This window comes from Equus przewalskii, chromosome 9 (genome assembly GCF_037783145.1).
Source record: "Equus przewalskii isolate Varuska chromosome 9, EquPr2, whole genome shotgun sequence".
Lineage (NCBI taxonomy): Eukaryota > Metazoa > Chordata > Mammalia > Perissodactyla > Equidae > Equus > Equus przewalskii.
Window position 1 is genome coordinate 26,739,855 of NC_091839.1, and position 24,070 is coordinate 26,763,924.

At 43.3% G+C, this 24,070-nt stretch overlaps 2 protein-coding genes and 1 long non-coding RNA gene across 5 annotated transcripts in view; 1 reads left to right on the plus strand and 2 right to left on the minus strand.

Moving 5' to 3' along the window:
- Positions 1 to 24,070, minus strand: part of LOC103544309 (zinc finger protein 814-like) — a 100,741-nt gene that overhangs the window by 39,905 nt on the left and 36,766 nt on the right. The window lies entirely within an intron of this gene.
- LOC103565800 (zinc finger protein 420-like) lies at positions 1,669 to 16,440 on the minus strand. Of its 3 annotated transcripts, XM_070558773.1 has the most exons (4): positions 16,097 to 16,383; positions 12,969 to 13,095; positions 12,186 to 12,319; positions 1,669 to 5,453 (listed from the first exon to the last, which is right to left on the minus strand). In XM_070558773.1, the coding sequence occupies exons 3-4, from the start codon at positions 12,316 to 12,318 to the stop codon at positions 3,175 to 3,177; spliced, it is 2,412 nt and encodes an 803-aa protein (XP_070414874.1). In that variant the 5' UTR covers position 12,319; positions 12,969 to 13,095; positions 16,097 to 16,383; the 3' UTR covers positions 1,669 to 3,174. The 3 variants fall into 3 exon arrangements, with proteins under 3 accessions (XP_070414874.1, XP_070414873.1, XP_008540179.2); XM_070558772.1 differs by lacking the exon at positions 12,186 to 12,319 and having other exon boundaries at positions 16,097 to 16,440; XM_008541957.2 differs by lacking the exons at positions 12,186 to 12,319; positions 16,097 to 16,383 and adding an exon at positions 14,471 to 14,669.
- LOC139073586 (uncharacterized) lies at positions 16,398 to 22,323 on the plus strand. The gene is made up of 2 exons (XR_011522485.1): positions 16,398 to 16,687; positions 18,911 to 22,323. It is a non-coding gene; the product is annotated as an uncharacterized lncRNA (long non-coding RNA).

Below are 24,070 nucleotides of genomic sequence, written 5' to 3' on the forward strand. Positions count from 1 at the left end.
AAATCTCTAAGAATACCAATCTTGTCTCAGATTCCTCAAAAACATTCAATGGCTCCGTAGTGCTTATCGAATTGGTCCAAATTCTTTAGCCAGGCATCCAAGATCCTTCATAAACTAGCCCTGAACCATCTTTCTGAACTTACCCCTCACTGTTCCTCTGCCTCCCAAGCAGTTTCCACTCATTGCTTTTTTTTTTATTTCAAAATTTTATTTTTCCTTCTCCCCAAAACCCCCAGTACATAGTTGTATATTTTAGTTGTGGGTCCTTCTAGTTGTGGCATGTGGGATGCTGCCTCAGCGTGGCATGATGAGGAGTGCTAGATCTGTGCCCAGGATCTGAACTGCCGAAACCCTGAGCCACCAAAGCGAAGCCCAAGAACTTAACCACTCGGCCACAGGGCTGGCCCCTCCACTCATTCTTTAATATGCAGTTCGAGCTGCTTGTCCAGGAAGCTCACCCAGCTGGCCCAGATCACAACTGCTGGAGCATGTATTGTCCATGCCACTTCTCTGGCACTGAGTCTAGGCTGTCTTTTTCATTGCCGCATATGCCTTGTCCTTACAAGAAACAGCTTGTGAACTCCTTGAGGGCAGGCACTAGGTCTTAAAACAAAAGTTATAGCAACAATGATAACTAATACTGGTTTGACACTTTTGCAACTATTAACTTCCCTTTCTCATAATGCCCATGTGAGGTAAGCAGGGAACAGGTTATAATCTCCACCAGGGAGATGAGGAAACAAAGCTCAGAGGGGCTAAGTAACTCACTCGCAGTCACACAGCAAGCAAGTGGCAGAAAGGGAATGGGCCCGGGTCTTCTGACTCTTGACTCTGTCCTTGTTCCATTACCCCCTACAGTCTCCCATGTGAGTATTCCAATTTCCCAAACCTTATCTATGGCGATTGACAGCCAATATTTGTCGATTCTATAATCTCCAACATCACCCCTTGGATTTTGTCCTGCTGCCATAGTGACCTGGGGTCTCCCTAATGCATCCTCCAACTCTATCTCTGCTTTTCCCATAGGAGGCAGCACCAACTGCTGGAAAGAGCCAGGTGGCAAGTCACACATGCGCCTGGTCCCAATGAAGCCTCTGCTCCTCCATGCTGTGGATCCCTGCATGGAGAGGGGAGCCCTTACCCAGTGAGACCAGGAGCCCACAGGTCTACAGCATCACCTGCATATACAGAATACCTGAGCTCTGTGCTCAGCTTAAAGGGGAGGACAACGTAGCCTCTGGGCTTAACATAATTGTGGCTGAGAGAAAAGCCTCCTAAGGGTGAAGTGGCTGGAGAAACACAATCAACAGTGCTCCCTTGAGAACCTGGGGGTGGAGGTAACTGCTCTGGGACATCACAGGAACAGGGGAAGATGATCATGACAACAATTCCAACAACAAAAACAGCAAAAACAGCTGCTGCACCTCCCTCGTCCTCACTGTGGGTCTGCCCTGGGCTGGGAGATAACATGCTGAGGTAAAGAGATTAAACCACCCAGCTCTGGAGATAAGACTCAGGGGTACAAACCCAGCCTTTTGAATCTGACACTTGTCCATGTGTGAACCTGGAGAACCCACTTCACATTTCTGACCCTAGATTTACCCAGCAATATGACACTTCCCACTTCCCCATTTTGTTGTGAGAATTAAAAGTAAAATACTCAAAATGTAAGAACTCAGCACGTTTGTTACTTTTATTGATCCGCAGGGAGACCAAGGTCAATGCAGTCACCACCTGCATCTCACAGTCACTGAACTGAGCCTCTAGGAGCTCCAGCAAGGTACTCAGACATTCCCTGGTGGGGAATCCACACTGAGACCTCAGTACCCCACAGCTCCCTCCCGCCTGAGGGGATAAAGGAGTGCCTTGCCCCGTGACTGTAAACTGCAAACAGGTAGAGAAGACAGGTGCAGCTGCTGCGCAGTGAATGGGAACCTTGGCTTTCACCTCTTCTGATAGCCCAGGGGCAGGGTCACCTCTACTCTCCATTTTATACAGGAGGAAACTGAGGCTTAGAAAGGGTTGACTGTAAGCTCCAGTGATAAATGGGGATCTGAGAGTCAAACTCTGGCACCTTGGGGTGTCTGATCACTGCCCTCTCATTTCCCTCCTCACAGGGCTTTGAACACCCAATCTATCCTGATGCTATCTGGGCCCCCATCTGCTCCAACCCACCAATGATAGACGAGGAAAATGCGCAAACACAACAAAACAAGACTTTATAGTATTATTGAAATCTGAATTTAAGAAACAGATCAAGGCGCTGGCCTGGTGGCATAGTAGGTAAATCTTCACGTTCCACTTCAGCCACCAGGGCTCACCAGTTCGTACCTGGCGGGCAGACCTACGCACTGCTTGTGAAGCCATGCTGTAGCAGGCATGCCACCTATAAAGTAGTGGAAGATGGGCACAGATGTTAGCTCAGGGCCAGTCTTCCACAGCAAAAAAGAGGAGGAGTGGCAGCACATGTTAGCTCAAGGCTAATCTTCCTCAAAGCAAGAAAAAAAAGAGAAACAGATGGATAATATGTAACAATGCAGATTAATGTTAAGAATACAATGTATGTCTTCATTACATTGTTCATAACACAAAAATATTTTTAAGGGTTAAAATATATTCTTCTGCTATTGAAAACAATTATCACATTAAAAAAAGAAGTCATGCATGTATTTGAGAATGAGTGAAATTCCAACACATAGTTGTTGCTTCAGTGTGTCATTTGTTAAAGAAAGGGAAAATAACCAAAGTTCACAAAAGAATAAGCAAAAGATATTAGCATTTTACCAAAGACACACAAAGAGCAAATAAACATCTGAAAAGCTGCTCATCAGTAATCCTTAGGGAAATGCAACTAAAACAACAATGAAATAGCATGACAAAGTTGTTAAAAGGGCTAAATTAAAAGTGACTTACCACATTTGGTACAGCATAAAGACTTTGTGTATTGTGAATTCTGTGTTTAATGAGACTGGAATTTTTGGAAAGCATTTTCCACGTTCACTGCACTTAGTGCAGTGTGAACTATTGATATGAAAGGTACAGAGTACATCAGCTAAAGAATTTCCCAGATTTACTTCACTCATAAGGCCATGATCCAGTGTGCAACCTCTCATGTTGTGAGAGAGAAGAGAGTTGGGTAAAAGACTTCCCACATTCACTACACTCATAAGGCCTTTACCCGGTGTGGGCTCTCTGGTGTTTACTGAATTGGGAACTATACCTAAATGATTTCCCACATTCACTGCACTCAAAAGGCCCTTCTCCCGTGTGAACTCTCTGGTGTCGATTATAATGTGAACTACTCATGAAGGATTTCCCACATTCACTGCACTTATATGGCCTTTCTCCTGTGTGGATTCTCTGGTGTCGATTATAATGTGAACTACTCATGAAGGATTTCCCACATTCACTGCACTTATATGGCCTTTCTCCTGTGTGGATTCTCCGGTGTTGAGTAAGTGTTGAGCTATTAGTATAAGATTTCCCACATTCACTACACTCAAAAGGCCTTTCCCCAGTGTGAATTCTTTGGTGTTTTTTGAGTTGGGAAACATCCCTAAAAGATTTCCCACATTCAGTGCACTCATAATCCCTTTCTCCAGTGTGAACTCTCTGGTGTTCATTGAAATGTGAACTGCGACTGAAAGATTTCCCACACTCACTGCACTTATAAGGCCTTTCTCCTGTGTGAACTGTCCGGTGTCGGACAAGCGTTGAGCTATTGGCATACGATTTCCCACAGTCGATACACCCATAAGGCCTTGACCCAGTGTGAATACTCTGATGAAAACGAAGACTTGAAGAAGACGAGAAAGATTTCCCACATTCATTACACCTATAAGGCTTTTCTCCAGTGTGAAATCTCCAGTGTTGAATGAGATGAGAATTTACTCTAAATGATTTCCCACATTTGCTGCACTCATAAGGCCTTTCTCCAGTGTGAACTCTCTGATGATCACGAAGGGTGCTCCTAATGCTAAAAGATTTCCCACATTCATTGCATTCATATGGCCTCTCTCCCGTGTGAATTCTCTGGTGTACAAGAAGATTGAATCTTATGATGAAGGATTTCCCACATTCACTGCACTCATAAGGCCTTTCTCCACTGTGAACTCTCTGATGATCACAAAGGGTGCTCCTAAGGGTGAAAGATTTCCCACATTCATGGCACTCATAAGGCCTCTCTCCTGTGTGAATTCGCTGGTGACTAACAAGGTGGCATCGTCGGATAAAGGATTTCCCACACTCACTGCACTCATAAGGCCTTTCTCCTGTGTGAACTTGCTGGTGTCTAACAAGGTGACATCTTCGGATAAAGGATTTCCTACATTCACTGCACTCATAAGGCCGTTCTCCTGTGTGCACTCTTTGATGATTACTGAGGTTGGAACCAGATGAAAAAGATTTTCCACATTCACTGCAGCGATGAGGCCTTTCTCCAGTGTGAACTCTCTGATGAGAATGGAGTTGGGAGCTAGAGGTAAAACACTTACCACATTCACTGCACTTGTAAGGCCTTTTTCCAGCGTGAACTCTCTGATGATAATGAAGGCCGGGACAAGAGATAAAAGATTTCCCACATTCACAACACTCATAAGACCTTTTTTTACTATGAACACTCCGGTGTTGAGTGAGGTAAGATGGATGGCTAAAAGATTTCCAACATTCACTGCACTCATAAGGCCTTTTCCCTGTGTGAACTCTCTGGTGTAGAATGAGTCTTGAGCTGTTGGTAAAAGATTTCCCACATTTAATGCACTGAAAAGGCCTTTCTCTTGTATGCATTCTCTGGTGGAGAAGGAGTACCAATCTCTTGGTAAAAGACTTCCCACAATCATGGCATTCATAAGGCCTTTCTCCAGTGTGAACTCTCCAGTGTAAAATGAGGTAAAATATTCTTCTAAAAGATTTTCCACACTGAGTACACTCATAATGCCTTTCTCCAGTGTGAACTGTTCGTTGCTGAATAAGGATGGATCTACAGTGATAAGAGTGTGCACATTCACTGCACAAATAATTTTCCCCAGGGTGACTTCTCCAAGGATAAATGAGGACAGATTTTTGGTGAAAGGAGTGTCCACATTTGCTGCACTTGCACTGCCTTGCTCCAGAATGAATTCTTTGATGCTGCTTGAGCATTGAGCTTCTCCTAAAAGATTTGCCACATTCTCCACACACACGAAGCTTTCTTCCAGTGTGGACTCTCCGGTGAACAATAAACGAGGATTTGTACCTGAATGCTTTCCCACATTCATGGCACACAAAACACTGTCTCCCAACGTGGAATCCCTGGTACTGAACAAGTGTGTGCTTTGGGCTGGAGGCTTTCTTGCATTCTCCCCAGGTGTAATGACTTTTTCTCAGACCTGCCTTGGGAGTCGTGGCCTGTGACACATCTACAGAAACACAGTGTTCAAAGGGAGCCTCCGCATCCTCTGCTGCCCTCCAGCAACCTGAAGACAAAGAAACCCCGGTGAAGCACGTGTTGACTTTAAAGGGAAGGGGAAACTCCATCACAAATGTGTGTCCGTCACATATAGGAAGACGTATATGGAATGCTTTCCAGAAAGGGAGCTGAAATCTGGCTGGGGAAGTGGCTACTGGGCATTACTGGGCCCCTAAAGCAAAATAATAGTGGAGATCTCACCAAGGTTGAACACAAGGATAGGATGTGACACAAAAAAGAGAGGCATATTCTAAAACTTCTTCCTCTGCAAAAGGATTCCTGCAGGACCTTTTGATGGTGACACAAGGCTGTGTAAAAGCATGTGTCCAAATCTAGGAAAACACAACTGTAACAGACTAACTGCTCTTCAAGGCCAACGTAAGATATGCACACACCTCACAGAACATGTGGACCAATGTTTCAGAGCAACAGAGAAAGAGCTATGAGAGAAATGGGTGAGATATGAAGTAGGCAGAGGTCAAGAGTCTCCCTGGGTTAAAAGTCAGAGTAGAAAAGAGAAGTAGTAGAACTGATTAGAAGACAAAATATCAACCATGGGGAAGGAAAAGTAGAAATGATGTGTGGCACTGCAATGACAACAAAACACTGGTTAAATGGAAAACATTCCTGATACAATCTGAAAACAGTCCTGACGTCACACCCTCCACAGACTCACGAGGCCCAGGTACCTTGAGTTCCCCTTGCAGCCTTGGCTATTTTGAACCCCTAAAATCTTTGTCACCCCTGACCTCAGCTGATGGAGCTGCACAGTGATTACATGGCTGGTCCCTCTCTAGAGCCAAAATTGCCACATCCCACACAACTGCAACCTCACAACCAACCCAAGGTGACGGTCTTTCCCCACCAAAACCAGCCCCACACGTTTAGAAGAGGTAACTGATCCATCAAACGTCAAGATATCAAAAGGCTGTAAGGAACATGAAAAATTAAGGAAACATGACAACACCAATGAAGCACAATAGGTTTCCAGCAAGTGGCACCAAAGAAACGCAGATCTACAAACTGCTGGACAAAGAATTCAAAATGATTGTTTTAAGGAAAGTCAGCCAGATCCAAGAAAACACAGAGACATGTCAGTGAAATCAGGAAAACATATATGAAAAAATCAAGGAGTTCAGAGAGAGAGAAAATAAAAAGAAACAGAAATTCTGGAGATAAATACAATGAATGAAACGAAAAATAAATAGGGAGCATCAACAGCAAGCTTGATCAAACAGGCAAAACATGCGTGACCTCAATTCAGGTCATTTCAAGTCATCCAGTAAGAGGAGAAAAAAGACAGAAGAAAGACTGTGTAAATTATGGGATTTCACCAAGGGAAATAAAATTCGCATTACGGGAGTGCCACAAGGACAAGTGAGGGACAAAGGGGTAGAAAGCTTATTTAAAGAAATAATGGCTGAAAACTTTCCAAACCAGGAGAGGGATGTATGTGCACATTCAGGTACATGATGCTCATGGGTCCTTATACAGATTCAATCCAAAGGGATCTTCACCAAGACACATTAAAATAAAACTTTCAAAAGTAAAAGACAAAGAGAATTTTGAAAGCAGGAAGAGAAAAGAAATTTAATGCATACATGGGAACCGCCATAAGGCCATAAATGGATTTAACAGCAGAAATTGGGCTGACCAGGAGAGAGTGGAATAACAAATTCAAAATGCTGAAAGAAAAAATCTGCCAAATAAGAATGCTTCATCCACCAAAGCTGTCCTTCAAAAATGAAGGAAAGATAAAGTCTTTCCTAGACAAAGAAAAGCTGAGTGAGTCTATCACCACTCAACCTGCCTTACCAGAAAGGCCAAAGTCAGTTCTTCAAGCTGAAATGAAGACACTAATTAGAAATCTGAAAACATACAAAAATTCAAAGCACAGTTGTAAAGACAAGTATCTATTCAAACTCACAACACACCAATACTGTAATATGGTGGTGTGTAAATCACCTACCTCTGGTATAAAGAACATTAAAAATAACCATAGTCACAATAATTCATGATTAAACAATATAAAAAGATACAAACTGTGACATCATAAAATGGAGGGAGGATGGGCTACTAAAAGGGTAATTTTTATGAGATTTACATTAAGTTACAATCAGCTTAAAACAGACTGTTGTAAGATGTTCCATGTAAATCTCATGGTAACCATAAAGCAAAAACCCACAACAGATAAAGAGAAAGGAATCAGAGCATAGAATTATGGAAAATCATCAAATCACAAAGGAAGATAGGAGGAAAGGAAAAAAGGGACTACAAAAAAGCCAGAACAATTAACAAGATGGCAACTGACAAGTCCTTACAAAATTCTCCAATCAAAAGACACACAGTCACTGAACGGATAAACAAAACAAGACTCAATTACATGTTCCCTACAGAGATACACGTTAGTTCCAAGGACACAAGCTGAAAGTGAAGCAATCCAAAAAATTTTTCCATGCAAATGCAAATCAAAAAAGAGCAGCTTAAACTTACAGGACTTTAACTCAAAACCTGTCACAGAAGACAAAGAAAAGTCATTATATAATGATAAAGGAGTCGATTCATCTAGAAAATATAACAATTATAAGCATACATGCACCCAACATCAGAGCAGCTAAATATATTAAGCAAGTATTAACACATTGGAAGGTAGAAAAGACAACTACAAAATACTAATAGTTGACTTCAATATCCATCTTTCAAGAATGGGTAGATCATCCAGATAAATAATCAGAAAATATTTGACTTGAACTCAACTTCAGATCAAATGGATCTAACAAATACAGAACATTCTATGCAACTACAGCAGAATACACATTCTTCTCAAGTGGACACAGAACATTCTCTAGGACAGAGCACATCTTAGGTCGCAAAACAAGTCTAAACAGATATAGTAAGACTGAAATATCAAGAAGCTTATCCGACTACAAAGAGGTGAAACTAGAAATCAGTAACAGGATGAAAGCAGGAAAGTTTACAAACGTGTGCACATTAAAAAAAACAATCCTGGGGGCCGGCCCCATGGCCGAGTGGTTAAGTTTGCATGCTCTGCTTCTGCAGCCCAGGGTTTTGTCAGTTTGGATCCTGGGCACAGACATGGCACCGCTCGTCAGGCTATGCTGAGGCGGCATCCCACATGCCACAGCTAGAAGGACCCACAACTAAAATATACAATTATATGCTGGAGGGATTCAGGGAGAAAAAAAGCAGGGGGGAAAAACACTCCTGAACAATCAGTGGGATAAAGAAAAAAATTAAAATGAAAAATAATCTTGAGACAAATGAAAATGGAAAAAGACCAGGCTAAAACTTATGAAAAGCAGCAAAAGAAGTTCTAAGAGTAAAGTTTATAGCAATCAATGCCTAAATTAAGGAAAAAGATCTCAAATAAACAACCTAACCTTATACCATAGGGAACTAGGAAAATAATAACAAACTAGGCCAAAATTTGGGGGAACAAAGAAAAATAACACAGATCAGAGCAGAAATAAATGAAATATAGACTAGATAAACAATAAAAAAGAGCAATAAAGCTAAGAGTTGGTTTTTGAAAAGAAACAAAGTCAACAAATCTTTAGCTAGACTAACTTAGAAAAGAGAGAAGATTCAAGTCAGAACTGAAACAGGAGACATTAAAACTCATACTGCAGGGGGCTGGCCCACTATTTAAAGAAATAATGGCTGAAAACTTTCCAAAGTTTTCAGTGGCCGAGCGGTTAAGTTCGCGAACTCCGCTGTGGTGGCCGAGGGTTTCGCTGATTCAGATCCTGGGCACAAACACGGCACCACTCATCAGGCCATGCTGAGGTGGCGTCCCACATGCCACAACTAGAAGGACCCACAACTAAAATATACAACTATGTTCTGGGGGGATTTGAGGATAAAAAGCAAAAAAAAAACCAAAAAAGACTGGCAACTGCTGTTAGCTCAGGTGCCAATCTTAAAAAAAAAAAAAAAAAGACTGCAGAAACACAAACATCTTACGAGACTACTATGAACTCAACTAACTAGAAGAAATGGATAAATTCCTATAAATATACACCCTGTCAAGACTGAATCATAAAGAATAGAAAATCTGAACAGACCAATAATGAGTAAGGAAATAGAGTCATTCATTGAAAATCTCCCAACAAAGAAAAGCCCAGGACTAGATAGATTCGCTGGTCAATTCTACCAGAGTTTAAGGAGAATTAAAATCAATCCTTCCTCAACTCTTCCAAAACACTGAAGAGAAAGGAAAATGTCCAAACTCAAATTTCAAGGCCAGCATTACCCTGATACCAAAGCAAGATAAGGAAATTACAAGAAAATTAAATTATAGGTCAATATCATTGAGAAACATAGAAGGAAAAAGTCCACAACAAAATAACTAGCAAACCAAATTCAGCATATTCAAAGAATCTGACAGTATAATCAAGTGGGACTTATCCCTGGGATGCAAGGATGGCCCGCCACAGGTAAATCAATAAATGGATACACCGTATTAACAGAATAAAGGATAAAAATCATATGATCATTTAATAGATGCAGAAAAAGTGCTTAATAAAACTGAGCATACTTTCATGTTAAAAACGCTAAAGAAATTAGACATAGAAAGACTGTACCTCAATATAATAAAGGCTATATACAATACACTCACAATAATATCACACTTAACAGTTAAAACCTAAAAGCTTTTCCTCTAAAAGCAGGAACAAGACAAGATGCCCACTCCCCTCACTTCTACTCAACAGAGTTCTGGAAAGTCTAGCAAGAGCACTTAGGCAAGAAAAAGAATCAAAAGGATTCAAAATCATAAAAGAGAACGTAAAACTCCGTGTTTGCACAAGACATAATCATATAGATAGAAAACCCTGAACTCCACCAAAAAACTCTTACAACTACAAAACAAATTTAGGAAAGTTGCAGGATACAGAAGCAACATACAAACATCAGTTGTGTTTCTAAACACTCACAGTGAAATATCTGAACAAGAAATAAAGAGAGCAATATACTTACATCATCATCAAAAACAATTAAATATATACAAATAAATTTAACTTAGAAGATGAAAGATCTGGACTCTGAAAACTATAAGACACTGATCAAAGAAAGAGAAGACACAAATAAAGAGAAAGATATCCCATGTCTTGGAGTGGAGGAATTAATATGGTTACAATGCCCATGGGGATGGCCCCATGACCAAGTGGTTATGTTCTCACACTCAGCTTCCAGCGGCCCAGGGTTTGCCAGTTTGGACCCTGGGCACAGACCTAGCAGTGCTCATCAGGACATGCTGAGGCAGCATCCCACATAAAAGAACTAGAAGGACCTACAACTAAACTAAAATATGGGCAAAGGAGCTGACATACAAATGGCAAACAGGAATATGAAAAATAGCTCTTCCTCAATACTCATCAGGAAAATGTAAATCCAAACTACAACGAGATATCACCTCATACCTTAGGATGGCTATCATCAAAAACAGGAGAGAGAAATGTTGGCAAGGGTATGGAGAGAAGGGAGCCCTTACACACTGTTATAGAATGGAAATTGGTAGCACCATTATGAAAAAGAGTGTGGAACTGCCCTGAAAAATTCAAAATATGAATACGACATGATCCAGCAATCCCATTTCTTGGTATGTACCTGAAGGAAATGAAATCAGAATGTGGGAGAGATAATCTGCCCTCTCACGTTTGCTGCAGCATTATTCACAACGCACAAGATACAGAAACAACCTGACTGACCATAAATGAATAAATGGATTAAAAAAAGGGTGATGGGGGCCGGCCTGGTGGCGCAGCGGTTAAGTGTGCACATTGCACTTCAGCAGCCTGGGGTTCACCGGTTCAGATCCTGGGTGCGGACATGGCACTGCTTGGCAAGCCATGCTGTGGTAGGCATCCCACATATAAAGTTGAGGAAGATGGGCATAGATGTTAGCTCAGGGCCAGTCTTCCTCAGCAAAAAGAGGAGGATTGGCAGCAGTTAGCTCAGGGCTAATCTTCCTTTAAAAAAAAAAGGGTGATGTACACATACACACCTGGAATATTACTCAGCCTTAAAAAAAAGAAATCTTCTGGGGCTGGCCCCGTGGCTGAGTGGTTAAGTTCGCGCGCTCCGCTGCAGGCGGCCCAGTGTTTCGTTGGTTCGAATCCTGGGCGCGGACATGGCACTGCTCGTCATACCACGCTGAGGCAGCGTCCCACATGCCACAACTAGAAGGACCCACAACGAAGAATATACAACCATGTACGGGGGGGCTTTGGGGAGAAAAAGGAAATAAAATAAAAAAATCTTTAAAAAAAAAAAAAAAAGAAATCTTCTTATATGTGACAATATGGATGAATCTGGAGGGCAGTGTGCTGAGTGAAATAAGCCAGTCTGAGAAAGACAACTACGGTATGATATCACTTATATGTGGAATCTAAAACAAACAAACAAACAAAATATAGAACTCATACACAGTAGAATGCCAGGGCCTGGGGAGTGGGCAAGGTGGGGAACTGTTGTTCAAAAGGTACAAACCTTCAGTAAAGACGAATAACTTGAGAGGATCTAAATTACAACATGGTGATTACAGTTAATAATATTGCATTTTACACTTGAAATTTACCAGGAGAGTATACATTAAGTGTCCTTATAAAAAAAAAAGTAACCATATGAGGCGACAGAAATATTTACTAATTGGATTATGGAATTACTTCATAATGTATACATATATGAAATCATGACACTGTACACTTTAAATACACACCATTTAATAGTATGACAACAATAGGGGCTGGCCTGGTGGCACAGCGGTTAAGTGCGCATGTTCTGCTTCTCCGCAGCCTGGGGTTCACCGGTTCGGATCCTGGGTGCGGACATGGTGCCGCTTGGCACGCCATGCTGTGGTAGGTGTCCCACATATAAAGAGTAGAGGAAGATGGTTACAGATGTTAGCTCACGGCCAGTCTTCCTCAGCAAAAAGAGGAGGACTGGCAGCAGTTGGCTCAGGGCTAATCTTCCTCAAAAAAAAAGAAAAAGAAAGAAAGAAAGAAAGAATGACAACAACAGAAGGAAAAAAAGAGAGATCTAAACTAAACAATAGAAACCCTGCAAGAGGGTCTTGAAAACTGGCCATAATCCAGGTAAGCAGTGACCATGACAACACCTGCAACTCCACACACAGACAGGCACGAGGAAACGTCAGCTAAAAGAAGCCATCAAACCCTGGGATACAGAAGTGCCATGGAGTTGGACATGTTCACCCACCCACGGAGAGGGCAAGCAAGGCGCCATCCACTAGCCTCACTGCAAGACTACTGACCTGGAATCCTTCCCTGTGAGGGCTCAGTACAGAGGGTACTGGGACTGCACGGGCGAGAAGAGAGCGGTGCACACACCCAGCCCTAACATCACAGCACCACCCAGAAAGCTGGGGAAGAAAGCAGCGCCCACACTACTCTGTCAGAAGAACAAAGCAGCCCCTGGAGAAAGGGGGGGTGAGACAGGATACAAAGCCTAGTCCAGGTCACGGGGAAGGAGAGGGCCTTACCCAGTGAGGATATGAGTGTAAAGTTCTCCAGCATCACATCGTGGTACAAGTCCCTCTGAGCTTCATCAAGGAGCCTCCACTCCTCCCAAGAGAAGTACACAGCAACGTCTCCAAAGGTCAAACTCTCCTGTTAAGATGGGGACAGATGAAACCATGAACTTTCTCCCTCTCAGAACCCACAGGCCCTCACCTTACACAACTACTCCACATTCCTCCCTCCAGAGCTCAGCTCCCCACTTCACAGGGGATACCAGGCCGTTGCCACTGACACCTGTTCTCTCCTCAGGGTCCCAATCATCACTGTGTTCAGCCCTCAGAAATAACAGGCAGGGGGACACAGATGCCACCCAAGCCCTGGGCCAGGCTGGCAGGGCCCCATCCCTCCTGCCAAGCAATTTCCCTGCATCTTCCAGAGTGTAGCTACAAGACACAGCTAAACGTGGGCTCATGCTTCACCCCTAAGTCCCCACTACACGGGCCTTGGGGCCCTCAGCTCACAATACCTATGTAAATGCAAACCATGATGGAGACACCACATTCTCATGTCTTCAGTCCCCACAGCTCTGCCACCTCCCTGCCCTACAACACGGGCATCTCCCTGCACTCACCCATGGACGAGACACATGGCACCCAGAGAGCGCTTCACAAACTCAAACACAATCCAGTACCTTCCCAGTCCTCGGATGGATCCCACAGCCAGGGAAAGCCCCAGATGCTGCTTTGAAGGCCTCCCCACCTGCCTCTGATCCTTGCTTCAAGATCAGCCACCCAGAACCACATGTGAATTTCAGATACCCATGACCCTTTTCCACTTCTGTCATGCACTTTCTGTCCCCTCAGCAGCCACAATCTGCCTCGCCCCACTCAATCTTCCTTAAAACCCCAGCCCATACGGTCTCCCTGCCAGGCACAGTGACTCTCACAACTGACTACATTCACCCCAGATCTTACCCACCAGCAAGACTCGAACACCCCAGATCCCATCAGGGCTCAACACACAATTCTGGTGAATGTGAACAGTAGAGAATTCGCAGGAGCCCCAGTCTCACTGTCAACTTGTCTCATTTACTCCTCTGCCTCTGAAGGCATCTCCCACCAACTCATCCCATGGAAGCCTTGGCCACCTGCCAGATCATGATCTCTCCCACACCCTTCCATGGCCATGGCCCTCCCTCATCTGTGTTTCTCATACTCAGGAACCTCAACCAGGTGCTAAGCAACAAAACCATTCCTCAGCATGCACCCTCATCTTTCTGATTTGCTAAAGCATTACCACTATATCCTGGATTCTCCTTCCTAAATGTGATCCAGAGCTCCACCCTGGTCCTCACAAGAGCCACAACAGCCATTTGAAAGTCTCCATCCTGAACCCCTCCCCAGATTTCCAGACCTGTGTCTCCAGATGCCCACTTGACGCCTCCACTCACTGTTCTCTGAAACATGTGAGACTCTTAACAGGGCCCGAATAAAACTTCTGACATTCCCAAGGAAAATAAACCTACCGACAAATTCCAGATCCCACTTGATGGAGCTTCCATCCCTTCAGCGGCTACAACCCAAAACCCTGGAGTCATCCCTAACCTCTCCTTCAATTTTGTAGCTGTTAGTGCCATCAGGTCAATTCAGCCTCCTGGTGATGCTGTGTACAGCAGAGCGGAACCCTGTCCAGTGTTGTTTGCGCCATCTTCTCATCTCCCAGTGCTCCCAACACCAGATGTTGTTCTGCTGTTATTCATAGGGTTTTCACGGCCAATTTTTTGGAAATGGGTGGCCAAGTCCTTCTTAGTCTTTCTTAATTTGGAAGCTCCACAGAAACCTGTCCACCTTGGGTAACTCCGCTGGTATTTGAAGTACTGGTGGCACAGCTTTCAGCATCACAACAAGCAGCTGCCACAGTATGACATGTGACAAAAACAGGCTGTGGCTCCCTGTCAAGGAAACAAACCCAGGCTGCAGCAGTGAGAACATCAAATCTTAACCACTGAACTTGGCCCTTCTTCAATAACAGAGCTAGAATCCAGACTTTTCTCCCACCTCCATGGCCACAACTCGGTTCATCAACACAGGGAACACAGCAGTAGCCTCCTCCTGAGTTCTTGCCTCCTCCCTTAACCCACAGTCTGTGGTCTTCTCTGCAGGAGATGGAGCCTCCTAAGACCTGGGTAAGACCACCTACCTCCTCTTATCCAGACCTCTCACTATGTCCATAATAGACACCTAACTTCTCAGGCGGCCACATTACAGGACTGATTCCTGACTCCCTACTCTTTGTTTCTCACGGAAAGAATGGAGACCTGCTGTCCCCTGTCTCCAGCTCAGTCACACCTCCAAGCATTTGCACACGCTGGTATCCGTTCCCGGGATAACCTTCTACACCTGTTTATACTGGTTGTCAGAAATGGGAACACTTCCATGTTACCCTCGGCCTGCACTCAGGACACAGGGCTTGGGGGTATCCTCAGGGTCCCCGCACCCGAGAGCTGTGAATGCAGCAAGTCTCAGGACGCCACAATCACGGACACCACACGGCTGGTGTTAGTACCACTGAGGGGTTGGGACACCCTCTCCTTCCCTATGCAGGTTCCATAAGTGCTTTTTCCTGTCCCAGAACCTGTGGGGAGAGGCAGGCCACCACGGCTGGACCCCGCCCCGCCCTGCGACCCGGTGACCTCGGCTTCACTCACTGACCTCCGGGCCTCAGTCCTCAGAGCTGCCTCGGACCAGCTCTGCGCCCTCGGACCAGGACTCCGCTCCCCGCGCCTCCCCGGCCTCCTCACCCCTTCCCGTCTGTTCTCTCCGAGCAGCTCCTGGAGAACTTTTGAAACCCCAACACGCACCGCGTCCCTCTCTGGTCACAGCCCTCCCGGCTCCGGGCCCTCAGACTGAAGGAGCAGCCCCTCCCCTGCCGGTCCAGGGGGGAACCCTCCTCACGCCGTTCCCTGCGGACCCCGGGACCCTCTGCCCGGGACCCTCGCCCGCAGCCCGGCCCCCGCCCGCAGCCACAGGCCCCACGAGCGCCTCCCCGGCCCGGTCCCGGGGCCTGGGCTGCAGGCCCGGGAGCAGCGCCCGCCCGAGGGCTGGAGCTCGGGCTGCGCTGCGGGCGGGGCGGCCCGGAGCCGAGCGCTCACCTGAGCCGGCTCCCTCCGCGGGGAAGCCGCCATCGGCCTCGGGGGCGGAGCGGAGCCGGGAGCGGCGGGAGACGAGGCGCCGGGCGCGGCGCTCCCTGGCCCGGACCTGGCACGGGGCCCCGGGCGGCGTCGCCGAGCCTCAGGGCCGCCTGGGCCGCGGGGACGGCGCCTCCTCTCGCGCCTCCCCGTCCGTCCCCTCAGCTCCGACCAGGCGCTCCTGAGCTTGTGTTCGGGTGAAGGATCTCTGACCCAGCACTCCGGAGCAAGAAGAAACCTACAGCCGCCAAGATGGCTGCCGCTAGGAAAACACCGGAAGCCCCGCCCCAAATGTTGAATCGCATGGAACTGCTTCCACCCTGACGTTTCATTGGCTCAACTCGGCGCATGTCCTTCCGGCAAATATAGTTCCTCTGGGAGGAACTCAAGTGCTCAAGAGGCTACAGGGAAGGATGTTCTCCATGCTGACCGCCGAGAGAGTTGGCTACTCTGAATCCTGAGAAATGCTGCAAATCGGTGCTCCTACCCAGAGATGGGCTTTGCTCCTTGGTAAAGGTAGCGAATACATGTAATTTCAGACTTCAGCAGATGAAGGTCAGCCTGCTTGCTCCTATACAATAAAACTATTATTTGAGATGCTTGAAATCAACTGATCTAAATGGCCGTGTCATTCCATGGAGTCAGTATGACATAAAATTAGTCCACGCGTAGTTGGATACATTATGTTATTGCTCTTCAAATGAGTGTGGCCTGAGGCAATAGTCAGTTTTGTGAGTTCTATTAAGATTAGCTAGGTACAAGAGAGGACACTCCGTACAGGGCCATGACTGGCGAGAAAGAAGAGGGCTATTGTGAATTAGGTGAAGAAGCAGGAGTTGGACTTCTGGTTCCCATAGAAAACCTCTCTCATGCCTGTAGAGTCAGCGATTGTGTCCTACACATTGAGGAATATTTTTGTCTATATAACATTTCTGACTCCATATTCTAAGATATGCTCAATTCGTTTTAGTGAACAGAGATCCACCTCAAATGAAGAGCTCCTTAACTAACTGTGTTTTGGTAGGGGTCATTGGTAGCAACTCTCATAGTCACAGCACATTTGTAAATGGAGTATCTGAACGCCAAGATGAAGGGAGCATCTTAAGCCCATGATCTGATGTCCTTCCTGCTAAGTGATTATCATTTTCCTGTAATTGCAGGTACAGTTCTTCATGGGGAATTGAGATTATCTCAGAAAAATAGTTTCAAAATGCAAGTTTCAGAAACTTATTCATAATGTTTATGTAGTTATTCAAAGATAGTGGCAGAAGTGGTTGTGGGGAAATATCAGAGGAGGTTGAAGAAAATTAACACTTCAGAGAAAATTTGGTAGGGCTTTAATGCTTGAAAACATTAAGCAATACCAGCTTGGAGAAAGAATTGAAATAGACAATGAGAGTAGCCAAATCAGTAAAAATGAATGAGGATTTGAGGTGTCAATGTTTATTCATGGCTTTAAGAAATGTTCATTGAGCAAATACTCAGAATCAGACACTGTGGTTGTAGGTGCATGAGAGACCTCACAAAGACTTCTGCACTCATGCAGCTTACATTTGATAAAAATAAGAAGAAGGAGCCAGCCCTGTGGCTGAGTGGTTAAGTTAGCACACTCCACTGTGGCGGCCCAGGGTTTCACTGGTCTGAATCCTGGGCCTGGACATGGCACTGTTCATCAGGCCATGCTGAGGTGGCCTGGTGCCACAACTAGAATAACCCACAACTTAGAATATACAACTATGTACCCGGGGGCTTTGGGGAGAAAAAGGAAAAAAATAAAATCTTTAAAAAAATAAAATAGTAATAAGAAGTTTTCACATATTGAGATATATGGGGAAGCCATTCTGGTTTAAATCTGATTTGGCCTAAAAGTTGTTTTTCAACCAAGACATGGAAGCAACCCAAGTGCCCATCAATAGATGAATAGATAAAGAGGATGTGTTATATATCTACAATGGAATACTACTTGGCCATAAAAAAGGCAATATTGTGCCATTTGCAACAATATGGGTGAAGTTTGAGGGTATTATTCCAAACAAAATAAGCCAGACAGAGAAAGACAAACACCATATGATTTCACTCGTATGATTTCACTCATGTGTAGGAGATAAACAAACACATGGATAAGGAGAACAGATTAGTGGTTACCAGAGGGGTGGGGGGTGGGAGGGAGGGTGAAAGGTGACATACCTATGGTGACAGATAAAAACTAGACTATTGGTAGTGAACACGATGCAGTCTATACAGAAACTGATATATAATAATGTACACCTGAAATTGCACAACATTGTAAGTCAATATGACCTCAATAAAATAAATCAAAGAAAGAAGTTAGCCAAAAGTCAAGTTGTAAAGATTATTTGAAATTTGAATGTATGAATTTTTCTTACCTTATATTTTATTTAGATGTGGAATCTAACAAAGCTAAACCCACAGAAGTAGAGTAGAATGGTGGGTGCCAGGGCTGGGGGGTAGGAGTAAGGGAGAGATGTTGGACAAGGGGTACAAACTTTCCATTAGAAGATAAAATAAATTTTGGGGACCCAATCTACAGCACGGTCACTATAGTTAACAATACTGTACAATATGGCTGAACGTTGCTAAGAGAGAAGATATGAAATGTTCTCACCACAAAAAAAACAAAAAGGTAAATATGTGAATGATGGAGATGTTAACTAACCTTATTGTGGTTATCATTTCACAATATATTCATGTATGAAAATATCACTTTGTAATCCTTAAACTTACACAATGTTCTATATCAATTATATCTCAATAAAGCTCAGGGAGAACCTAACTGAATTAGAGAAAGAAGAACAAACAAAGCCCAAAGTCTGCAGAAGGAGAGAAGTAATAAAAATCAGAGCAGAAATAAATGCTATTGAAACAAAAAAGACAGTAGAAAGGATCAATGAAACAAAGAGCTGGTTCTTTAAGAAGATAAATAAAATTGACAAACCACTAGCAAGACTTACAAAGAAAAAAAGGGAGAAAGCTCAAATAAACAAAATCAGAAATGAGTGAGGAGAAATAACAACAGACTCCACAGAAATACAGTGGATTATAAGAGAATACTACGAAAAACTATATGCCAACAAAATGGATAACCTAGAGGAAATGGATAAATTCTTGGACTCCTACAATCTGCCAAACCTCACTCAAGAAGAAGCAGACAATTTAAACAGAGCAATCACAAGGAAAGAGATTGAAACAGCCATCGAAAGCATCCCAAAGAATAAAACCCCAGGACCAGATGGCTTTCCTGGGGAATTCTACCAAACTTTCAGAGAGGATTTAATACTTATCCTTTTCAAGCTATTCCAAAAAATTAGGGAGGATGGAACACTTCCTAACACATTCTATGAGGCCAACATCACTCTGATACCAAAGCCTGACAAGGACAGCACGAAAAAAGAGAACTACAGGCCAATATTGCTGATGAACATAGATGCAAAAATTCTAAACAAAATTTTGGCAACCAGAATTTAGCAATTCATCAAAAGGATCATACATCATGATCAAGTGGGATTCATACAAGGGACACAGGGATGGTTCAACAACCGCAAATAAATCAACATGATACACCACATCAACAAACTGAGGAATAAAAACCACATGATCAGCTCAATAGATGCAGAGAAAGCATTTGACAAGATCCAACAGTCATTTATGATAAAAACTCTGAACAAAATGGGGATAGAAGGGAACTACCTCAACATAATAAAGGCCATATATGACAAACCCACAGCCAACATCATACTCAATGGGCAAAACCTGAGTGCCATCCTCCTGAGAACAGGAATGAGACAAGGATGCCCTCTATCACCACTCTTATTTAACATAGTACTAGAGGTCCTGGCCAGAGAAATTAGGCAAGAAAAAGGAATAAAAGGAATCCAAATAGGGAGGGAAGAAGTTAAACTCTCGCTGTTTGCAGACGACATGATCTTATATATAGAAAACCCCAAAGAATCCATTGGAAAACTTTTAGAAGTAATCAACAACTACAGCAAAGTTGCAGGGTATAAAATAAATTTGCATAAATCAGTAGCATTTCTATACTCTAATAACGAACTAACAGAAAAAGAAGTCAAGAACACAATACCATTCACAATTGCTACAAAAAGAATAAACTACCTCAGGGTGAATTTACCTAAGGAAGTGAAAGACCTATACAATGAAAATTACAAGGCTTTTCTAAAAGAAATAGATGACAACATAAAGAGATGGAAAGACATTCCATGTACATGGATTGGAAGAATAAACATAGTTAAAACGTCCGTTCTACCTAAAGCAACCTACAGATTCAACGCCATCCCAATCAGAATCCCAATGACATTCTTTACAGAATTAGAACAAAGAATCCTAAAATTCATATGGGGCAACAAAAGACCCCGAATTGCTAAAGCAATCCTGAGAAAAAAGAACACAGCTGGAGGCATCACAATCCCTGACTTCAAAACATACTACAAAGCTACAGTAATCAAAACAGCATGGTACTGGTGCAAAAACAGGTGCACAGATCAATGGAACAGAATTGAAAGCCCAGAAATCAAACCACACATCTATGGACAGCTCATCTTCGACAAAGGAGCTGAGGGCCTACAATGGAGAAAAGAAAGTCTTTTCAACAAATGGTGCTCGGAAAACTGGAAAGCCATATGTAAAAGAATGAAAATTGACCATTCTTTCTCACCATTCACCAAAATAAACTCAAAATGGATCAAAGACCTAAAGCTGAGACCTGAAACCATAAGGCTTCAGGAAGAAAATATAGGAAGTACACTCTTTGACATCAGTATTAAAAGGATCTTTTCGGACACCATGTCTTCTCAGACAAGAGAAACAATAGAAGGAATAAACAAATGGGACTTCATCAGATTAAAGAGCTTCTTCAAGGCAAGGGAAAACAGGATTGAAACAAAAAAACAACCCACTAACTGCAAAAAAATATTTGCAAGTCATATATCTGACAAAGGCTTAATATGCATAATATATAAAGAACTCACACAACTCAACAACAAACAATCAAACAACCCAATCAAAAAATGGGCTGGAGACATGAACAGACATTACTCCAAAGAAGATATACGGATGGCCAATAGGCACATGAAAAGATGTTCATCAGCGCTGATCATCAGGGAAATGCAAATCAAAACTACACTAAGATATCACCTTACACCCATTAGAATGACAAAAATAACTAAAACAAATAGTAACAAAGGTTGGAGAGGTTGTGGAGAAAAAGGAACCCTCATACACTGCTGGTGGGAATGCAAACTGGTGCAGCCACTATGGAAAACAGTATGGAGATTCCTCAAAAAATTAAAAATAGAACTACCATATGATCCAGCTATTCCACTACTGGGTATCTATCCAGAGAGCTTGAAGTCAGCAATTCCAAAAGTCCTCTGCACCCCAATGTTTATTGCAGCATTATTTACAATCGCCAAGATGTAGAAGCAACCTAAGTGCCCATCAACAGATGATTGGATAAAGAAGATGTGGTGTATATATACAATGGAATACTACTCAGCCGTAAAAAAAAAGAACAAAATCATCCCATTTGCAACAACATGGATGGACCTTGAGGGAATTATGTTAAGTGAAATAAGCCAGATAGAGAAGGACAATCTCTGTATGACTCCACTCATATGAGGACTTTAAACCTGTGGACAAAGAGAACAGATTAGTGGCTACCAGGGGAAAGGGGGGGTGAGGGGTGGGCACAAAGGGTGAAGGGTTGCACCTACAACACGACTGACAGACAACAATATACAACTGAAATTTCACAAGATTGTAACTTATTAACTCAATAAAAATTATAAATAAATAAATAAAATAAAGCTCGGGGAGAAAATTTCAAGATGGAAAAAAAAGAAGTTGTTTTTCCCCGAGCAGCCTGACTTATGGCCCACCAAACATGCATTGTACACCTGCTTCAAACATTTTATAAAAGCAAAGAATGCAGTGTTTAAAAATAGGGATGAATGTCTCCCTTTCTCTGACACCAACGACAGAATTTCTTTGAAGATGAGTCTTTCTTCCCAGAGAACCAAGGTTCAGTTTTCCTGTGTATGTGCTAAACTGCAGCAAAACATCTTCTTGTGACTTTGGGGGAAAAAATTGTATTTCTGTCATGCTTGATGTACGTTCTCTGTTCTGAAACATTATATACCAGGTTGTAAACCACACTTCCCCAGCGTTCTTTTGTTACTGAACACAAATACAGGTTTGTTTACTTGGTGCACAGGAAGGCCAATAACCAAAATGTCAGGCTTGTGGCAAGGAAGAAGGTTTATTATTGAGAGGCAGCCTGACAAGGCGATGGGAGGTAAAACTCAAATCCACCTCCTTGAAGGAAAAAAGGTAGCAGTTTTTATTTGGGTTTTAGGTAGGGGAGAGGGAGCATGTGCTGGCGTTTTAGGTAGGGGAGGGAGAGCATGTGGTTTTGCTGCTGGCATCTCCAGCCTGTGTTTGGTCTTTAAGATTGAATCTCTTTTTTCCTTGACCATCTGGGCTTTTCTGGTTAGTTTTCATCCTTGGCCTGCGTTTGGGCTTGTGAGGCTAAACTTTTTTCTTGATCTCTGGACCTTGACTTCCTGGAAAAGACAGCTCACTCATATACTAAGGAGGGACAGAAAGACCTGGTTAGTTTTAAACAACAGTTGATTGTGCTGAGTGTGCACAGCAGCAGTTAGCAAAGCCCATCTCAAATTTTTGCTCTAGGGAAGATTTTAACTCTGTCGTTCATGGTTTCACTTTCTTCCCTGGAGAAGAATACAAACACTTCTGGGCTAGTCCTCGGCATGGCTCAATAGATATCCACAAATATCACTGTGTCTTTTTTATCTATAGATTGGTTATTGATTATTTGCATTGACATTTCTTGTAGTAATCAGCAGGATTTTAGAGAAACTCACCTCAGACCACCTGGAATTTTCTTTGAACCAGTGCTTGGTATCAGCACAGGCCCAATGAGACCTTCAAAAGCTTTACTGGATTCTTCAGGTGCCTCAATGAGTTCTCCTGAAACCCTCCCCTCCTTGCTTAAGTTGATGGTCCTGATATTTATTTGAGCTGTTTCAGGTCTTAAGACCTAGTGTCTTAAGGGAATACTGGTGCATTTTCCTAGGTAAGAGGAACCTAGAGGGAAATTTCCTAGACAAGTGTGCCTAGGGAGAACTTTAGAGTGAACTGAGTTGGCTGTCCTTTTAATCTGGCTTTAATCTGGCTTTTAATTTTAAAAGGAATTGTGCTTATAAAGGCTGAGCAAACTGCTTGATAGTAAAATGAGAGACTGAACTCATTCAGCTCTGTAGAGAAGGGACACCAGCTCCTTCCAGCCATAAGGCACACTCAGGTGACTGAGAACCTAATGGAAGTGTCTGAGGTTGATCCTCGTGATGTACGGCAATCCCATAGGGAATTCTATTATGGCCATTCACTTTAAATAATTAAAGGCTCCTCTGGGGACGTGCACATAAGGACTGACCATCCAGCATTCTGAGCCCCCACAGTAGTTTTGGACAGCCAGTGGGAGAATCTGAGACACGTAAGAGAGTCTCCATGGCCTTTTAGGAAGTGGCACTCACAAGAAGCATGCTTGCGACCCACTACACTGTCCTTAGAAATTGTTCAGACTTTATAGTACAATCAAACTAAAAGAAAATGGGAAATCATGCTTCTAAAGCCAGCCAGCTCCCAGACAGACAGCCACCCACTGGAATTCTGGCTGGCTTCATGTATAGTATGTATGGAGCCAATACTTGCAAGCATTTTACAAAATGGGAAAGTTTAACTAAAGATAACTTGAGTCTTAAGCGGTCAAAATAGGAAACATTTGACCTATCAAAATTAGTTTATTTGCATGCACGATTAGAAAAAGCCAGCTATAAAATTAAACAAATAGAATGAGAGGCATATTATAATTGATATTTA

Excerpts from the sequence above, each read along its gene's own strand:
- LOC103565800 (XM_008541957.2), bottom strand. The coding sequence starts at position 14,581 with ATGGCACTAACAGCTACAAAATTGAAGGAGAGGTTAGGGATGACTCCA. Across the intron at positions 13,096-14,470 it reads GTGGGATCTGGAATTTGTCG|GAGAGTTTGACCTTTGGAGA; the intron begins GTAGGTTTATTT and ends CCATCTTAACAG. Across the intron at positions 5,454-12,968 it reads TACACTCATATCCTCACTGG|GTTGCTGGAGGGCAGCAGAG; the intron begins GTAAGGCCCTCT and ends CTTTGTCTTCAG.